The following is a 19439-nucleotide window of genomic DNA, read 5'->3' as shown; positions in this document are numbered from 1 at the left end:
GACAGGCTTTATTTAACCTGACCAAAAAAGATACAGAAACTCACGCTCCAGTTCATAAATGGTCCAGCTATCCCTTTTTCTCTCTTCATTATATCTCTGCTTTCTTTGGGGAATATAAATTCCTCCAAACTTATTGGACAACTTAAGCTTTAAAGTCCTCCCAATCCCAAAATAAAGAAACTTTCCTTCCCAATGAGTTTCCCTGTCCTCCCTACAGAGATTACAACCACAGAACTGAAGTCCCTCAGCATGAAAAAAGTATTCAGGATAGGGAAAAAAAATCAGACAATAACCCTTTCTTTGACAAGCTCTTTCTACCCACAGACCTAGGTAGTTTTCAGTTCTTAAAGGTCCATTCTAGAGTTGGTCCCTCCTCCAAGGAAAATTTTGCATTCAAAAGCTCCATCGAATTCATGCACTTTTCTCCTCAAACCTGCACAGTCTACATAACTCACAGTATGGGTGAAAGACAAGATTTAGATTTACTTTTCACCTTGTGTTTCCTATTATTCCTGGTATTTGTGTTTAAATTACTTGGTCCAAAACCCTTTTTATTACCCCTCTTCTATCTAACTGCCTTTTAGATACTTGAATTCTCCTTCTTCTTCTCCATTAAATTATTAGTTAACTATTCCCATTTCTTTCAGAAGTGCTGGTAACCATGGTTTGTACTTATTGTATGACCATAATCTCTTCCCCAAGACTTCAGGTGTCTCACGCATATTGTGGAAAATCTGCATATATTAAATCTGGGAAAGAACGTGTCTGATTAGGTATACTGTTTTCTCTTCTAGGACTCTAACCAATATCAGTTTGGTAAAACAAAAATTTTCTTCAGAGCAGGACAGGTGGCCTATTTAGAAAAGCTCCGGTTGGATAAACTGAGGCAAGGATGTATTATGATACAAAAGCACATCCGAGGCTGGCTCCAGAGAAAGAAATTTCTCCGGCAGAGAAAAGCTGCTGTGACAATACAGCAATACTTTCGTGGACAGCAAACTGTAAGGTATTGGACCGATGTACATAATGGGAATAGGGTGGTGTATATATAGTATGGTATAAGTGCTTACACACACAAGTGGAGAAGAAACAAAGGATTCTGGAAGTTAATCAGAGGAGTGAGAAGCCTGAGTTTCTGACTTTTTCATTCTGATTTGACCATTATTTTAATATATAATCCTAGAGGAATTGCTCTATCCTCTTAAATTTAGGTTTTCTGTGGTGACATTTATGTTGTCTCTTCTTCTTAATAGTACAATGAATGATATTTTTAAATGAAGATAAAATGGGGTAATGAAATTATAAATATTAATTAATGTTCATAAATTTGAGAAGTTTGAATCTATTACCTGGAATTCAATTCAATCAAAAATATTTGTTAAGTACCTGTTGTATATAAGATATTATGATAGGTTTGGGGAATACAAAGGAAAATAATAATTCAGTCAATCAACAAACATTTATTAATTGCCTGTCATGTGCCAGACACTCTCTTAAATGCTGTAAAGACAAAAATAAAGTGGCATTTCAAATAACTTGTTTTCTGTTGGCAGAAAGAATATGTATCCATATAAATATGAATACATAAATATAGGAAACCTGGGGAGGGTTGGAACGTTGGCGGTTGGAGGATCAGGAAGGATATCATGTTAAAAAATGGCATTTAAGCTGAGCTTTGAAGGAAACCAAGAATTCTAAGAGACAGGGGTGAGGAGGGAAATTCATGAGAGACAGCTTGTGCAAAGGCATGGAGATATGGGAGATGAGGTATCATGAGTGTTGAGCTATTTTGTCTGAATTGAAAAGTCATGAAAGAAAGTAATGTATAATAAGCTTGGAAAAGTAAGTTGGATACAGATTGAGAAGAGCTTTAAATACCCAATAGAAACATTTGCATTTGACTTTTTAGAAGATCTAAAAGAAAATCACAGAAATTTCTTGAGGAGGATGGTGATATGGTTAGATATGTGTTTGGAGAGAAATCACTTTGGCAGCTGAGAAGCGGATGTATTAAAGAAGGGAAAGATGAGGCAGCTATTACAGTAATCACAGTGATGAGAATCTGTACTATAGAAATGTGAGCAGAGAAGGAGAGTGGATACAAGAGCTTTTATAGAAAGAAAAGTGACAAGACTTGCCAAATGATGGCATATGTGGAAGAAAAGAGGGGAATTTATGATGACTATGAGATTGTGGAATGATGCAGGTGCCCTCAACAGAAATGGGGAATTTTGGATGGAGATTGGGTTTGAGGAGAAAAGGAGTTCTGTCTTGAACATGTTATGTTTGAGATGTTTGTGGAACATCCAGTTCAAAATGTCCAATGGACAGTTGGGTGATGAAGAGAGATATATACATCCGGGAGTTGCTGACAATTAAATTCATGGAAGCTAATGGGGTCACTAAGAAATAGAATATATAGCTAGAGGCCATAGCACATGACAAGAGCTTTGGGATAGACTCACAGTTAGTTTGCAAGATGTGATTCTCCTGGAGGGTGAGAAGAGATAGACAAGAAGAGTCTCTCCCTGTCAGAAGCAGATTTGAATCTCATGTGGTGAGAGTTCCCACAGATTCAATTAACATATGTATAGGATGATTCCCACAACTCTGACTTATCTAGCTTTAGTCTCTCCTTGGTGTTATAATCCTGCACCAACAACTATACATATTTTCAAATCTCAAACTCAACATAACTAATATGTAACTCATCCTCTTTCCTCCCAGACCTTCCTCTCTTCTTCACTTCCCTCTTATTACCAAGTCATAAGTGCAAAACCTGTTTTCATCGTCAACTCCCCATGCTCCCTTAACCCACATGTGCACCCCATTGCCAAATCTCATTGTATCTCCCTTCACATCATCCCTTAAATACGCCCTTTGTGCTTACACAGCCTTTCCTTAATTCAAGCCCTCATCATCTCATTGCATAACTTTCTAATAGATCTTCCTGCCTCTGGTTTCTCTATACTACAAAACCACCCCCAAATCAGCTGCTAAGATCATTTTTTTTAAATAGCTTTTTATTTACAAGATATATGCATGAGTAATTTTTCAGCACTGACAATTGCAAAACCTTTTGTTCCAATTTTTCCCCTCCTTCCCCCCACTCCCCTCCCCCAGGTGGCAGGTTGACCAATACATTGACCAATACATGTTAGTTAAATATGTTAAAGTATAAGTTAAATACACTATATGTATACATGTCCATACAGTTATTTTTCTGTTCAAAAAGAATCGGACTTTGAAAAGTGTACAATTAACCTGTGAAGGAAATAAAAAATGCAGGCAGACAAAAATAGAGGGACTGGGAATTCTGTTTAGTGGTTCATAATCATCTCCCAGAGTTCTTTCACTGGGTGTAGCTGGTCCAATTCATTACTGCTCTATTGGAACTGGTTTGGATCATCGCATTGTTGGAGAGGGCCATGTCCATCAGAACTGTTGTTGTTGAGGTATATAATGCAAGATCATTTTTCTAAAGTGTAGATTTGACTATATCACTTCCCCCTCCCCTCATTCAGTAAAATTCATTGGTTTCCTCCTATCTCCAGGATCAATACAAAACCTTGTGTTTTTGGTACTTAAAGCTCTTTATAACCTGGCCCCTTCCCATATTTCCAGTCTTCAGATACTTCCATTTTCTCAGTCTACAATATAGGACCTGCTGCACTTGCTGTTCCTTAGGTACTACTCTATCTCTCATCAGCCTGAATTTGAACTGGATGTACCCTGTGCCTGGAATGTTCTCTCCCCTCATCTCATCCTTTTCAAATTTCTGGTTCACTCCCTAGTCATCATCAGCTGCTAGTGCCTTCCCCTTTGAAATTATATTCCAAGAATTACATATGTATATAGAAATAAAAATACATATGTAAACATGCAAAGGACATATATAAGATAGAAATAACTTTTCTGTGTATCCTGTGCATACATGTATATTTGTATATATAAACACTGTTGTTTGTGCATGTACAAATGTATGTGTATGTATATACACACCTCATGTATATATTTAGTTATTTACATTGTCACATTAAACTTTGAGTTCCTTGAGAACAAAGGCTGCTGTTTGCCTTTCTTTGTGTCTCCCACATTTAGCAAAGTGCCAGGCATACTTAATAAATGCTTGCTGACTGACTGACTGAAAAAACATTGTCTTCATTATGTGGGTGCATTGTCTGTGGGTATATGTATATTTATTCTCTGATAGTGGTTTCTGATTGAGTCATTAGAAGTAAGCTTGGGATCAAAGTAAAAAGATCAATATAAATGTCCACTTTACTTATGGATGTGCTTCCATAAAGCTACTGTATATACTCTTGGATTCATAAAATATGTGTGTTTGTCAGCCTGCCTGCATTCATGTGTGTATGTATGCATTAGCAATATGCACACTTATATAATATACATAATATACACAAACTTAATCAGGATGTGCTGTTCCATATAAGTGAAGGTGACTAGTCTCAGCACGGATGGTTTGTGTAAGCCATTTTTCATGGAAACCTTTAATAATGTAATATATACTTCCCAATCTAAGGATATTATAAACCTTTTTTGATAATTATCAGTATTATTATCAGTAGCATTGATTATTGGACTAGGAAGAGGGAGAAAAAAAGAAAGAAAGAGAGAAAGAAAGATAGAGAGAAAAAGAGAAAAAAAGAAAGAGAGACAGAGATAGAGACAGAGAGGGAAACAAAGAAAGAGACAGAGACAAAGAAAAAGAGAGAAAAAACACAGAGAAAGCCACACTTAAAAGGTTTTGTGCCTCTCTTTTTTCAAATAAAAAGTGGAGGAACATAGAATATTATATAAATATGTTTATATTAATGTATGTGTATGTGTGTAGATATATGTATAGGAGAGACACTGAGACAGAGAGACACAGGGACAGAAACATGGGGGACAGGGAAAGAGAAATGGAAGAGAGAGGGAGAGAGAAAGTTATTGTGTGGGTTAATTTTACTTAAGTGTTACTCCTTGTTGTAAGGTAATTAAGAGCCTGGTATACTGAATAGAGAGTAAGTCTCAGAATTAGGAAGACTGACAGATTAGCTTCAGACTTGGGCAAGTAATTTAACCTTTTAATGACCTAAACAACTCCCTAAAACTTAAGTTACAGAGGAAGAGCTGACCTGCACAGGTAGAGTTTTCTCACTCAGAGTTTTCTACATCATTGTAGTCAAAGATCTGATCAGTTCCCCACAAAAAGGAGGGGTACAGCTACTGATGAAAATGATGGTACCATTAAAACAAGGTGTCTTTTTGTTTAAAGAAAAACTTGTGTTTTATAAATATAGAGTGGTCCAGCAGACGCAGACATTATGTGGTAAACAAATTACCTTTATATTCTTTTTTATCAAGGAAAGCTATCTCTGCCACGGCCTTGAAAGAAGCATGGGCAGCCATAATCCTTCAGAAGCACTGCCGAGGTTATCTGGTCCGAAACCTTTACCAGCTCATTCGTGTGGCCACTATAACAATACAGGCGTATACCCGAGGATTCCTAGCAAGGAAGAAATATCAAAAGGTACAACCAGAATTCAGCGTCTTCTTGGGACCGTGCTAGCCAAAGAGATTTATTTTTACTGCCTTGCTCCCAATTTCAGTTATGCACAGGAAATATTTCAGAAAGGTCAAGATTGATCTTCGGTGTTAACTATTCAAGAAGCTTTGATGTTATAGGACCCCATTGGGAGATTACATTTTGTAATTTCATTGTTTAAATATACTAGTAGTTGCTTCTTCCTCTCTATAAAATCATAAATCAGCCAAAGTCAGCAAGCATTTATTAAACATCTATCGTGTGTTGGGCACGTGCTAGGTGCTGAGGGAATAAAGATAAAAATGAAACAGTCCCTGTTCTCCAAGGGTTCAGGTTCCTAGTGCTAAAGTCATTAATGAGCGTGTCACTGGACTGTTGTGAGAATGTCTAACATCTTATTTTTCGAGATGTTGAAAGAGCACAAGGCCATAATCCTTCAGAAGTATGCCCGAGCCTGGCTGGCCAGACGCAGGTTCCAGAACATCAGACGGTTTGTCCTGAACATCCAGCTTTCTTACAGGGTACAACGTTTGCAAAAAAGGCTAGAAGATCAGGTAAGTTCCCTTTTCCATATGCATTTGCCCACTATTCTGGTGGAAAGAAGAGATTAGGAAATGTAAAGCCCCATGAACTTGGAAGGCTTGTTATAGGACCAGAGAAGCTTCCCCATCCCCGAAACACAAAGCCTTCATTAGTTTCAAACAATCGTTTTTCCCCTTCTTTAGAACAAAGAAAATCATGGATTAGTGGAGAAATTAACCAGCTTGGCCACCACTCATGCCAATGATATGGAGAAGATTCAGAAACTTGAATCAGAGCTTGAAAAATTGGCCTTTCAAAAACGAACATGTGAAGAGAAAGGAAAGAAGCATAAGGAAGTTATGGAAGAGGTAAAGTTTGTGATCTTTTTTTTTTTCTACTTAAGAATTCTGTTGTGATGCCATATAGGGAAGAGATGAACTGTTTTCCTCAAAAGCACATTTCTATAAAGCAAATCTTATTTTTGCCATTATTTTCCCTGATATAAGGGAAAATAGTTTCTAGGGATAATGGGGTGAAAGGGAGTAAGACACAGGTCAGGAGGAAGAGAGCAGTAGTTGGAGAGAGACTCAGGAAAGTCCTTTCTGTCTCTGAAAACCCTGTGTTCCTATGAACTGCCTCCAAAAGATCCTTGAGCAGATTCACTCTCCCAGGTGATCTGTTATCCCCATACCCATTGGGCTAGGAAGAGGGGGGGTCACTTCCACTGTCTGCTGTACAAACACAGATCCCTGAAGGCCTCTTTCTAACTTTGGGATGCGCAGAAAAAGCACTGACTGCTTCTCACATTATTTGTGTCTCCTGCATTTCTCAGAGCTCTGTCTAATAGTGGTTAGTCCTAGCAGGCCCTCCCACCATTGCAAAGGGGAGCACACCTCCTATTATCTCTTCTTTCAAGCCATGCTTCTTTATAATTTTGCAGCATTCACTTTCAATTTATGTGTGTGGTTGTCCTTTCCATTCACATTGTTGTAGTCATATTATTTAAATTTTATTTAAATATTATTTAAATCATATGTAGTCATATTATTTAAATTAGCTAAAATAAATTAATCATTACTTTTTGAAAATACAAATTATTCCTTTTCATTGGGACTATACTATGGCATGGTTCTGGAGGTATTAACCCAGCAATGGAAGTACTGGGTAAAAAGGCATGGACATTTTAGCCATAAAATGGTTGTACTAATTTTACAGAGGACCTTATAGTTTAATTGGATTCTAGAATTCTAATTAATTTTAATTATATTTTGAGAAACATCGGCTATAAGAATTGAGAATAACAATAGGCAATGACCCTTGTAGGAGAGAGAACATACAACAATAGAAATTCCTGCATGTTCATAAGCCCATCAGTTTTGTATTATGAATTATAGCTCATTTTGCAATCTAGTAAATAAGTCCACTGAGGATATTAGCCTGACTGTAGAAAAATTCATGCAATATGTTTAGAGGCAACCAAAGTTAAATGACTTGCCCAGGATAACACAGCTGAGGCTAGATTTGAATTCAGATCCTCCTGATGCTGGGACTTATTCTTTATACCTAGCAGCCCCCCATGCAATATGTTAAAAACAAACAAACAAACAAACAAACAAACCCTTGCTGAGCCTTGAGATTCCTGCTCCCATCTTTAATGGGTCTTACCCAAAACTAGGACAGGTAGTGACCCATAGCTGCAGTATGATGGAAAGGGAAGTGGTGACCTAAGACCCAGCATCAAACCCCACTTCTCACACTTCCTACCTCCCCATCTGTATGACCTTACACATGTCACTTAACTTCTCTCGGTCTCAGTATTTTCATCTACAAAATGTAGGTGACCTCAAGGTTCCTTCTAGCTCTGGATTTCTAATTCCAGAACAGATTCCAAAGCATTCACTTCAGGGAAGAAAAGGTATAGAGCTATCAAAAAAAAAAAAAAAAAAAAAAAAAAGATACGATGCACATCCAAAAACTAATTTTTCTACCTTCTTTTTACTGGGGTAATTAAAACCAGTTAATCACAGAATTTTTCTTCTCCCCCTTTATTTTTTAAAAGAAATTGGCAAATCTTCAGACATACAACAAAGAATTGGAAATGCAAAAAGAGAAGATAGAAAAGAAGCTTCAAGAAAAGACTGAGGAGATGAAAGGTAATATAAGGGGACATAAAATAGTTGGATTTAAAAAAAGAAAGAAAAAAAGCTTGCGAGTGGAACAGAATTGTATTTTATGGCAGAAGTGAACCTTGTGCAACAAGAAGCTTACTTGACTATGTTCAGCTGATCAAATAGAGGGTGGGGTGGGGTGGGGGAGTGTTTCTGAATTGGGAAAAACTATATAATCTAGTAACTGCCTTCTCTGTCCCTCAAATTTGAGGTTCCTCAAATAAGAACTATTTAATAACACCACCAGTATTTTTCCTATCTTTATGGTCTAAAGTATATCGTTCAGTTATTTTTCATTTGGGGTTTCCTTGGCAAAGATACTGGAGCGATTTTCATTTCCTTCATGTAATGTAATCATGTAATAAGGTAACTGAGGCAAGAAGTTAAGTGACCTGCCCAGGATCACATATTTAGTACATGTCTGAGGCCAGATTTGAATTAGAAAGATGAGTCCTCTTGACTCTAGGGCCAATACTATTTTATATAATTATCAGAGAGGTAGTGTGACATAGTGCATATAATGCCGGACTTTGAATCAGGAAGTCCTGGGGTCCAGTCCCTCTTGTGATTTGCATTGTGTGGCTTTGGGCTAATCAATTAAACTCTCCAAACTTGTACCTTCTTTCTCTAAGTTTAAATTATAAATGTGATGTAATCTGCTTTAGTGGAAAGAATTGCCATGTCAGGGAAATTACAAATCCTTGATACATGATTACTAGGTATTTGGTATTTTTTTGAACATCATTTCTCTCTTTACAGATAAAATGGAAGACCTCACAAAGCAGCTTTTTGATGATGTGCAAAAAGAAGAAAGACAAAGAATGTATGAATTACAATTTATTTTAAAATTACCCACTTCTTACTTTCTCTGTTGTCTTCTATACTGTGTCTATCCTGCACATAGCCATTATAGATGTATTAATTTAAAGCTACAAGAGACCTTATGTATCATTTAGTTCAGCTTTCACCCCCTTTTATTTTATTTTATTTTTACAGAGGCTCAGAGAGGTTAAGGGACTTATATTAAATCACAAGCTAAAATATAGAACTGACAGTCTTTCCACAGTACCACACAGGTCATGCAAATTATAAGTTGCTCAGACACATAAAGTTAGGGAGTTTCTGCAGAATAGAGCTTCTCTGTTTTAAAATCTAAGGTAACAGTGACAATTGAAAAAAAGAAGTACCACTAAGATAGTACCACTCTGAAGAAATAATTTGCTGAATCTGTCAATAATGAATCACACTGCAGGGACCAGCCGGGACTTCCAGTTCTTCCTCTAATGCAGTCATTTCCTCACTCCTTTCTGTGGAAAGTTTCAGCTCTGGCCACCCCTTCCTATTTGTAGAAAGTTGCAAAATTAAGCTTATTTTTAGGAAACAGTCTCCAAACCTTTTCTGTGCTTTATCCCGGATATCCCTTTATATTATATTTATTTTAGAATTATAATTATAATATATTTATATCATATGTCTTTTATATATACAGAAATTTAATTCAAGTATTTTACCAAATATCACTAACCCTAAATAGCAAGCACAATTTTTATCCTGTAATCTGAGCTGATAGAAGAGTCCTTTGAATCAGTATTCTTAAGCTCTAAAAGTGAATCAATAAATATTTATTAAGCACTTACTATGTACCAGACACCAAAAGGCAAAAAAGTCCCTGCCCTCGAGTAACTTACAGTCTATGGTCCATGTGATGCTGCTATTTTGCTTAAATTATCTCCTGAATTAAGCCAATAAGTGACTTCCTTTCTGTGTATCGCTTTGTCCTCCTGGTACATCTGGGGAGGACAAGAAGGGACAGACATATCTTCTGTGTTTTCCCAGGAGTGAACTTTGTCAATGTTCATGTTGTTGAACTACTGTAGATCTCAGTCCATTGAACACCATTTTGGGCAATGATATTCTCAGTGCCTCAGAGTGGGAGTCCCTGCTAAGTGCCTCCTGAAACACTTCTCTTTCCTGGGCGGTATTCTTGCCCTCAGAAAGCTCAGTTGTCCTTTAGGGTTAGATATCTCTGTGTTAAGACAGACTACTTGTCCCCTGCTAATGTGTCCCACTCCAAATATCTCCAGCCCCACTCAGACTCATCCTAGCATTCACCAAAATCCATTGCCTTCACACCTGGACGCTTCTCAGAAGTCTGGCTAATGTTTGTTAAGTAACTATAGTGGGGTCTGGAGATGAAGGGTTTGGACACAGTTGGGGTTTTCCTAAAAGGGGCTCAGCAATAGTCTGCTAAGAGTTCATCTGATTAGCTAGGATCACATGGGGGAGAAAGGGATCTACAAGGTGCCAGAACAGTAATGAGTTTCTTTGGCTAATTTCTCAAGTCAGTCTTGAGAATGAAGTGCCTCTGAGGTTCAAGTTTGAAGAAGGACAAATGGTGGCTAGGAAAGGAAATTCCCAGAAGGCTGGAGCCAGAGCACAGATGAGATAAGAAAATGACAATGAATATAGAAACGCAGGTATTTTTTTTATTGTAGCAAAAGAGATATGACATTTATATTTAATTCATTTGTCTTGAATAATACATTTTCAAATCATTGTTTGAAGATCTCATGAAAGAAGCATTAAGATCTTGACATTTCACAAAGATCTTTGATTGTTTAGAAGTGTTTATTTCAGACTGTATGTTTGGGGGAATTGAATGACGGACCATTTGGACCTTAAGAAAAGCCTGACTGAGTCACTGTCCTGATAGGACACTAAGCTGCCAGGCCCCTGATAGTTTTGTTCTAGTCACCGAACACTTCTGACCTTCTATGAATCATTTCTCCCAAATTGGAGAAGGATAATAACTAAACCTGAATTGCACTCATAGAGGGAATGCTGAGGAGAAGAAATTCCTTCTGCACATACAACGTGGCATCTTCTCTGAAACTTAGACGGTATTGAGAGCATTGAGGGGAGAGTCCACTTGCCCAGAAACACACCGCATGTGCCGGGTGTGAGACTCAATCCAAGGTCTTCCTGGCTTCGAGGCTCTCTACCCACTAAACCACATGGCCTCTCCCTAATACTAGAAGAACTAGGCACATTAACTTATGGAAAGCTCTTATTAGAGTTTTAATTTGAAATAAAAATTTCATCCTATCTTTATTTTCTTTGTCACATACACACACATACCTGGTAGAATTATGTTAATATTCAATTACAATCTAGAATCTATTAATGCAACCCCAGTCTGCCTTAGGACTCTGATTTCAATAGTTCACAAAACTGAATTTTTGTCAGGTGGAATATCACCTGAATTAGTTGATTTCCATTAGTATTTTTATTTCTTAAGAATATATCACAAAAGGTGGGGAGGAAAAGACAAGGGAAGAATCTATGAAGGAGGAAGTTAATATTAACAAGGAGCAGAATTAAAATAGAAAAGTTAGGGATAGGAAGGAAGAAATATACACTCTAACAAGAATCAGGAGTTGCATTTATTAGAAAAAATTACAGCTAGTAATCTTTGGTCTTAGATACAAACAAAGATTTAATCAAGAAATAAATCTACATTATAAGTCAGCCATACTAATACTGTTTTAGATACATTTACATATGGGTAAATGTATGTGTATGCATCTAAAAATGTGTAATCTAAAAACATTAGTATGGCTGACTTATAATGAAGTTCATGTGTGTATGTGTGTGTGTACATGTAAATATATATATATATATATATATATATATATATATATATATATATATATATATATATATATATATATATATATATATATGCATGTTGCTCCATGTGTGTAGGTCTGTGGTTGTATGAATGTGTGTGTGTGTGTATGGGCAGGGTATCTATGTGTGTATGTGAGTGTGTATGTGTATATCTATATCTCTCCATATAAATATATCTGTACTTAACTATAACCTGTTTGGGGGAGTTGGGAGGGGAATGAAAGGGGGAAAAAGTTTTTTAAAGTACACAATAGAGAATAAAAGAACAACTTATAAGGAAGCAAAGAAAAGATGGACACTCATGAATATAATTTCTTTTATTATATATCCTTTCTTGAACTAGAAATTATTGTTACATATTTTGAATCCTCCCTGATTTTCTGTTGGGCCCAGGGCAATGTTCTGTTCTGTTCTGTTTCATTTTATTTTCCTTTTCTGTCTGTCTTTTTTTTTTAATAAATGGAAAATTTTTTGAAAGTATGCCACTATTTTCTTAGAAGCTTTGGAAGCTCTTTTGGAAATCCCATAAACCAGAACATGTTAAAGAGTTATAAAAGAAAAGAAGAAAAAAACCTGAGAAGAATTAAACTATTTCCCTGGGGATGATTCTTTAATATTATCACCATAATTTATATTCTTTCAACTACATAGTAAAGTAAAAAGGAAAAAGCTTAATGACTAATTAGCTCATTAGATTCCCAAGGCCAGTCCACTTTCTTTAGAGTTGGGTGATGAATGATCTGATCCTTCAAGGAGTCTGCTCTGGGTTTGTAGGGATCTTAGTTGACCCATGGTTATGCCTAAAAGATTTCGTTCCAGAGCTGAGACTCACTACCTTTGTACCCACCAGACAGTTATGTGAATCTTCAACAAGCTCTAAAGCCAAATAAATCTCAGGACTTGATAAAGGATTTGGGTGCATAGAGATCTTTGTTGAGGAAGATCTTCCCTTGAATCAGATCCACTTTAGAAAGGTGGTGAATCAATCAAACATCTAAGTCAGGAGTCTTTAACATGTTATGTGTCATGATTCCCATTGGCAGTCCAGGGAAGCCTCTGGACGACTTCTTAGAGGAATATTTTCAAATGCATAAAGTAAAGTTACAGGATAAGAAAGGAAACCAATTATACTGAAATGCAGTTATCAATTTTTTAAATTCACATATCTCAGGTTAAAAAATTATGATTCTAGCTCATTAAATTTGTTTCCTTGAGCCTGTATTTCTGTGTACAGTGACTATAGACCTAGCATTGCTAAAATCAGAAAACTTAAGAATAATATGAGAGACAGGGTAAGAGAGATCATGTTATGCAATGTACATTCACAGCAAATTCCAGCTACTAATACTCCCGATTTTTTTCTAATTAATAATTACTTTCTAATTTCTTTACTAATTCTTTCCCTGTCTTCTTTCTGGTTTCCCACATCACCTGTTGTTTTGGTTCAGAGCTAGCAAAAACTCTAATGTTTTATCTTTCTTTCTTACAACATAGATTGCTTGAGAAAAGTTTTGAGCTGAAAGAACAAGACTATGACAAACAGATTCACTCTTTGAAGGGAGAAATCAAGACTCTAAGAGAAGAAAAACTGCAACTCCAGCATCAAATGGAGGAAGAACAAATAATTTCCAATGGCTTGAAAGGAGAGGTGGCCCAGCTTACCAAGCAAACAAAGGTAGAAACAGAAATCTCACTTCTATCCTCCAGATCAAAGTGAAAATAGTAAATGTATAAAAATGCTGATTCTTGGATTTTATAGGTCACTCAGAAAATCATATGCTTTATAAAGTCAAAGGAAAAATTCTCTTATCCATTAATCTAAAATATAATGCTTTTAAATCTGACTTAAAAGCTAGCATTTTGTGTTTTTTTAGTTACAAAAAGGTGATTTTTTGATTTTGGGGAAAGTAATTGAAACTTTATATGCTAACATAAAGTATGAGAGGCAGTGTAGTGTCGTGGATAACATTCTAGAATTAGAGTCAGAGAGCTGCCACTGATACTTATTATGTTCCTATGAAAAACATCTAGGTGGTAAAGGAGATAGAGTTCTAGGCTTGGAATCAAGAAGATCTAAGTTCCAATTCATCTTCAGAAACTTACTAAGCTGTGTGACCCTGGGCAAGTCACTTAGCCCTGTTCACCTCAGTTTCCTCATTTGTAAGATGAGTTGGAAAAGGAAATGCCATACCACTGCATTAATTTTTGCTAAGGAAAAAAAAAAGCCCCAAATAGGGTCACAGAGAGTCTGACACAGGTGAAATGATTGAACAACCACAAACATGAGTCATATTTCCTCATTTATAAAATGTAAATAATAATGACCTATGGTATCCTTATCAAAGACAGTTGAGACACTCAGAATGAGATAATATGTGTTAAGTGCTTTGCAAACTTTAAATTGCTATACATCTATCAGATACTTTTATCATCAATATCCCCACTTAATAAAAAGTACAATGGGATCATTTCCAAATATAAAAAACATTCTAAAATTCTTTAAATTGATCTATAAAATAATCAGAGAATTTGAATACTGTGATGAAAAGTGGGAGGAAAAATATCCCCCCCCAAACCATTAGCCTATATCGAAAATAGTGAAGCAATGTGACATAAAGAATAGAAAATTGATCTTATTATCCCTTGGAGAATAAGGAGAGTTTCAGGTCCCACCTTCAGCACATTCTGCCTGTGAAATCCTGAGAAAATCATTTGTCTATTCAGTAACCAAGCAACTCTCTGTAACTAAATTACAGCAGCAATTGCTAATCTGCATTGATTGGGGAAGCTTCTCCAGAAACACCCTCCCATTTCAATGAAGTGACAGTCCTGGTTCGAGAAAAATCAGTTCACTGTGTCATGAGCGTGCACTCAACTGTATGTGAACGGCACCAGCTAGCCATGTCCCTTGTCTGCTGTCTCAGAATTGTCTCTGTGGTTGGCTTAAACACCATTAGACAGCATTCCATCACTAATCAACAAGGATTTATTAAGTGTTTACTATGTGCCAGACATTATCTCTTACCTTTGGCAGCTAAAGCCTATCATTTGAGGATTTTTAGCCAGCACAATAATCAGCTCGCTATTTTAAGGGTTTGGTTTTGGTTTTTGAGGTATATTCCTCATAAAAACAGCGCAAGCTTGGTAATTATTATCCCTGTTTTCCAGAGGGGAAGACAAAGAGTTAGAGAAAGCTAAATGACTTGCTCAGTAGTCCCTTAATAGTAAGTTAAGAGCACAGCTGCATTGATAATGACATGCCAACTTTTCTAAGGAAATAAATTTGTTAATAAAATATATGATGTATATTTACAATAAAATATACAACGTATAACTAATTCCTAGGAAGACCAAGGAAACAGACAGATAACTTGAAACTAACTGAAACAATCACAAAGATCAGCGGTCAGTGAAGAAGCAATGCTTTTCTGTGTACTCGCTTTGGCCACAAACCCTTTGCTTTTCTCCCAGACTTAATCTAAGTTTTTCCTCAAAGGCTCTTTCTTTCTGCCTTATTCAGGACTGGAAAGCTGTATGTTCAGGTCTCTCTCTCTCCCTCACTGCAGGTTCGCATCCTTTGTTCTGAGAAGGCTCCCCCAGGTAGCAGGGAGTAGGAAAGAAGGAAGCCTCTCTGCCCTGTTATTAGAACTTTTCTTGTCTCCTGCCTGCTTGGGTTATTCTTGCTAACTCTCACGTGCTGGACTCCACCTGCCTGTCTACACAGACTCATGCTCCTACTCCACTGGGCTCTTTCTTGGATTCAACCTTTTACCTGCCTGTCCCTGAGGTAACTTTCCAAGTGTTCTCTGCCTTGTCCACTCATTTGGAACGCCATCTTCTTTTGGCTCTACCTTCCTGCTACGTCTCTCTTCCCCAGAAAGAATTCCAGCCTTTGCTTCTTCTAGCTAATCCTGCCCTACTGAGGCTCCCCCCACCTCCAATCACTTAGACTAGAATTCTTTGTCATCAGGAATCATTTTAGAGCACCTACAAGGTCTCTTCTCTCACTGGGTCTAAAATCCTGTGGGTTTTTCTACCTACTACACTGGTCATTGGATGTGACTGGGTTTCTGAATGTCTCAGGCTGCCCAGTCAATAATATTAGCTTTCTTAGTTATTAACTAAAAACCAAAGAAAACATTTTTAAAAAATTTTTTTTTAAATTTTAAAAATTTTTTAAAAATTAAATAAATTAAATTAAATTAATTTTTAAAATTTTTTTTAAAAATTAACAGCAATATGCCAATATGGCTCTCGGTTTAATAGAGATCTGTCCCTCAACTCCCAGAGGTGTTGGTTGCTTTCTGTCTTCCCTTAGTACCTGATACTGACAGAAAATAAAACTTGTTCAAGAGGACGATAGTGTTCCTTGTGGCTTTGTTCCCATGATAACTCTTGTTCCATGAAGGAGTATTTGGTTAGGACATAAAAATGCAATGTTATTTGTTCAATGTAGGACATCCTTTTTGATTCTTTTTCTCCCTTCTTTACCTCTTCTTTGTCTATAATTTAATAATTCTCTCCTCCATGCCATGAGGAAATTATTGATTAACCTTTGCTTCCACTGAAACTATTAATAAATAACAAATTAACAACAACAAAATACTATTAACAAATATGTAACAAATTGGTTAATGTTATTAAAGCTAACTTTTGGGGGCAAAACTTTTTATCAATGTTCATAAACAAATCATATTTATATTTATAAAACAGTTTGAACCATTAAACAATAATTTTCTCTACATCAGCCTATGAATTACTTTGCCAGAATGAATTATAGAAGAAGCAGGTGTTTAACATTCCTTTAAAATGCAGTTGCATCTTGTGAACATGTAATAGAGAATGCCCAGTTAGGAATATATTATGTCACTAATGCACTATTTATAGGACATTGGCAATTCTATTTTTTAAAAACTTTGGTTCACTGTTTTCATCCAGATGATCTCTGAGTTCCAGAAGGAGATAGAGCTACTTCAGACACAGAAGATAGATGCAGAGAAACACGTACAGTCACAAAAACGAGAAATGAGAGGTAATGGCAAGACCAGTCATTTTGTTAGCACAGCAGTTAATTTATTATGGAGTTATAGAAGTGAGATACTTCACCAGCACCAGACCACATTATTGTTCAATGGATAGTTTGCCTGCATGAGGCTAGAAAATTGGGACTTAATGAAAGAATAGCAGCCCTGCATGTCCAAAATAATAATAATTATCATTATTATTATTAGCACTTATATAGCAGTCTTTGTAGGTTTGTAAAAGTCTTTACAGATATTATCTCATTTTACCCTCAGAACTATTCTGGGAGATAATTATTATTATCCCCATTTTCCCAATGACAAATCTGAAGCAGACAAGATAAGTATCTGAAGCTAGAGTTGATTGAGGTCTTCCTGACATCAGGCCCAGTGCTTATCCATTGTGCTGCACCAACATGTTTATACTTTGGCTTTACTTTCAGAAAAAATGTCTGAAATTACTAAGCAACTTCTTGAAAGTTATGACATTGAAGATGTGAGAAGCAGGTAAACTGACACCACTTCACATTTTTAAGACATTTTTAAAATGAGGGAAAAAAACCTCAAAATGTAAAGGTAAGAATTGATTTCCTTTTCTCTGCTATTTTCCAGACTTTCTGTAGAAGATTTGGAACATTTAAATGAAGATGGCGAACTTTGGTTTGCATATGAAGGCCTAAAGAAAGCAACAAGGTAAGGAAAATAATTAGATTGTTCCCCTAGCTCTCTTCTCCTTTTTGCCTCCTCTATTTCTTCCTTCTTTTCTCTTCCTCTTCTTTTTCCTTTTCCCCTTCCTACTTTTCTTTTCTTCTTTCTCTTTCTTTTCATCTTCTTTGCCTTAATCTTCCTCTTCCTGTGTTCTCTACTTCCTCCTTCCTTCTTTTTCTTCTTTCTACTCACCTTTCTCTTATTCCTCTTCTTTCTTTTTTCTCCTTTTCTTTCTATTATCTCTTCCTCTTCTCTCTCATTTTCCTTGTATTTCAAAAATTAGAAATCTCATATGTAAACAGGAGATTTAAAATATCATCTTGAATATCTATTTCAGGACTTCAGGAATCTAATTTCATTAGTGTGAATATTCCCTCCACTGCTACAGACAGCCATTTCCTCTTTGTTTGTGTTAATAGATCTTCTTCCAAAGTTGTTGTGACCAAATATATAATATTTAACAAAATAAAGTAAATGTTTACAAATTATAGTTATTGGAATTATCTCATTTAATTTGGAATAATTCTCTGAAAATCTAGTACTTTTTGGGATAAGAAGTTCATTAATGAGTAAATAAACTCTATAGAGCAGAAAATCTTTAAGAATGTATACACTAGAGTGTGATACTATATTTTTTGACTGAAGAAATTTGGGGAGTTTGCTGCAATTTTTCTGGAATTATAAAGTTAATATAAAATAATTTTATCTTACAAATATTTATAATTGATATTTCTAAATTATTTTAATCATCATATTGACTGTCCAAATTATAGTGCTGAAACTAAATTCTTTCATTATTTATTATAAAATTCCTCATTATATTTATATACTATCAGAAATAATGCATTTCTTTTTTTTTTCCTTTTTTATTATAGCTTTTTATTTACAAGATATATGCATGGGTAATTTTTCAGCATTGACAATTGCAAAACCTTTTGTTCCAGCTTTTCCCCTCTTTCCCCCCACCCCTTCCTCCAGATGGCAGGTTGACCAATACATGTTAAATATGTTAAAGTATAAATTAAATACAATATATGTATACTTGTCCATACAGTTATTTTGCTGTACAAAAAGAATCAGACTTTGAAACAGTGTACAATTAGCCTGTGAAGGAAATCAGAAATGCGGACAAAATTAGAGGGATTGGGAATTCTATGTAGTGGTTCATAGTCATCTCCCAGAGTTCTTTTACTGGGTGTAACTGGTTCAATTCATTACTGCTTTATTGGAACTGATGTGGTTCATCTCATTGTTGAAGAGGGCCACGTCCATCAGAATTGATCATCATATAGTATTGTTGTTGAAGTATATAATGATCTCCTGGTCATGCTTATTTCACTGAGCATCAGTTCATGTAAGTCTCTCCAGGCTTTTCTGAAATCAGCCTGCTGACATTTCTTACAGAACAATAATATTCCATAACATTCATATACCACAATTTATTCAACCATTCTCCAATTGATGGTCATCCACTCACTTTCCAGTTTCAGTGCATTTCTTTTTAATGGGAATTTGTGGAACAAATGTGATGATTTTTTAAAAATGCTTTAATCATGGTTAGGAAGATTTAGAATCATTTCATAAACTAGGATCATCGTTCCACTCCAGTGTCCCATTTTGGTTGAGAGGCAACGCTGAGTATTAAAGGGTTATGTCAATGGAATGCAAGCTCTGTTAAGTCCTGGAAAGGTTTTGATATAGTTTACTCTTATTTCAGCAAACATTTATTAAGCAACTATTATATGCACTATGCTGAGGCTACAAAGACAAAAACAAAAC

At 35.9% G+C, this 19439-nt stretch overlaps 1 protein-coding gene across 1 annotated transcript in view; it reads left to right on the top strand.

Annotated features, from left to right (window-relative positions):
* The window catches only part of MYO5C (myosin VC), a 128200-nt gene that overhangs the window by 71989 nt on the left and 36772 nt on the right, over positions 1 to 19439 (top strand). The window contains exons 19-28 of the mRNA XM_074294529.1: positions 795 to 1006; positions 5371 to 5536; positions 5959 to 6105; positions 6277 to 6441; positions 8133 to 8226; positions 9001 to 9064; positions 13426 to 13606; positions 16870 to 16963; positions 17396 to 17459; positions 17565 to 17645. Of these exons, the coding sequence (XP_074150630.1) occupies positions 795 to 1006; positions 5371 to 5536; positions 5959 to 6105; positions 6277 to 6441; positions 8133 to 8226; positions 9001 to 9064; positions 13426 to 13606; positions 16870 to 16963; positions 17396 to 17459; positions 17565 to 17645 (1268 nt within the window). The remainder of the gene's footprint in view (positions 1 to 794; positions 1007 to 5370; positions 5537 to 5958; positions 6106 to 6276; positions 6442 to 8132; positions 8227 to 9000; positions 9065 to 13425; positions 13607 to 16869; positions 16964 to 17395; positions 17460 to 17564; positions 17646 to 19439) is intronic.

The sequence above is a fragment of the Sminthopsis crassicaudata genome, chromosome 2 (assembly GCF_048593235.1).
Source record: "Sminthopsis crassicaudata isolate SCR6 chromosome 2, ASM4859323v1, whole genome shotgun sequence".
Taxonomy (NCBI): Eukaryota; Metazoa; Chordata; class Mammalia; order Dasyuromorphia; family Dasyuridae; genus Sminthopsis; species Sminthopsis crassicaudata.
This window is presented reverse-complemented; position numbering and strand designations above follow the sequence as displayed.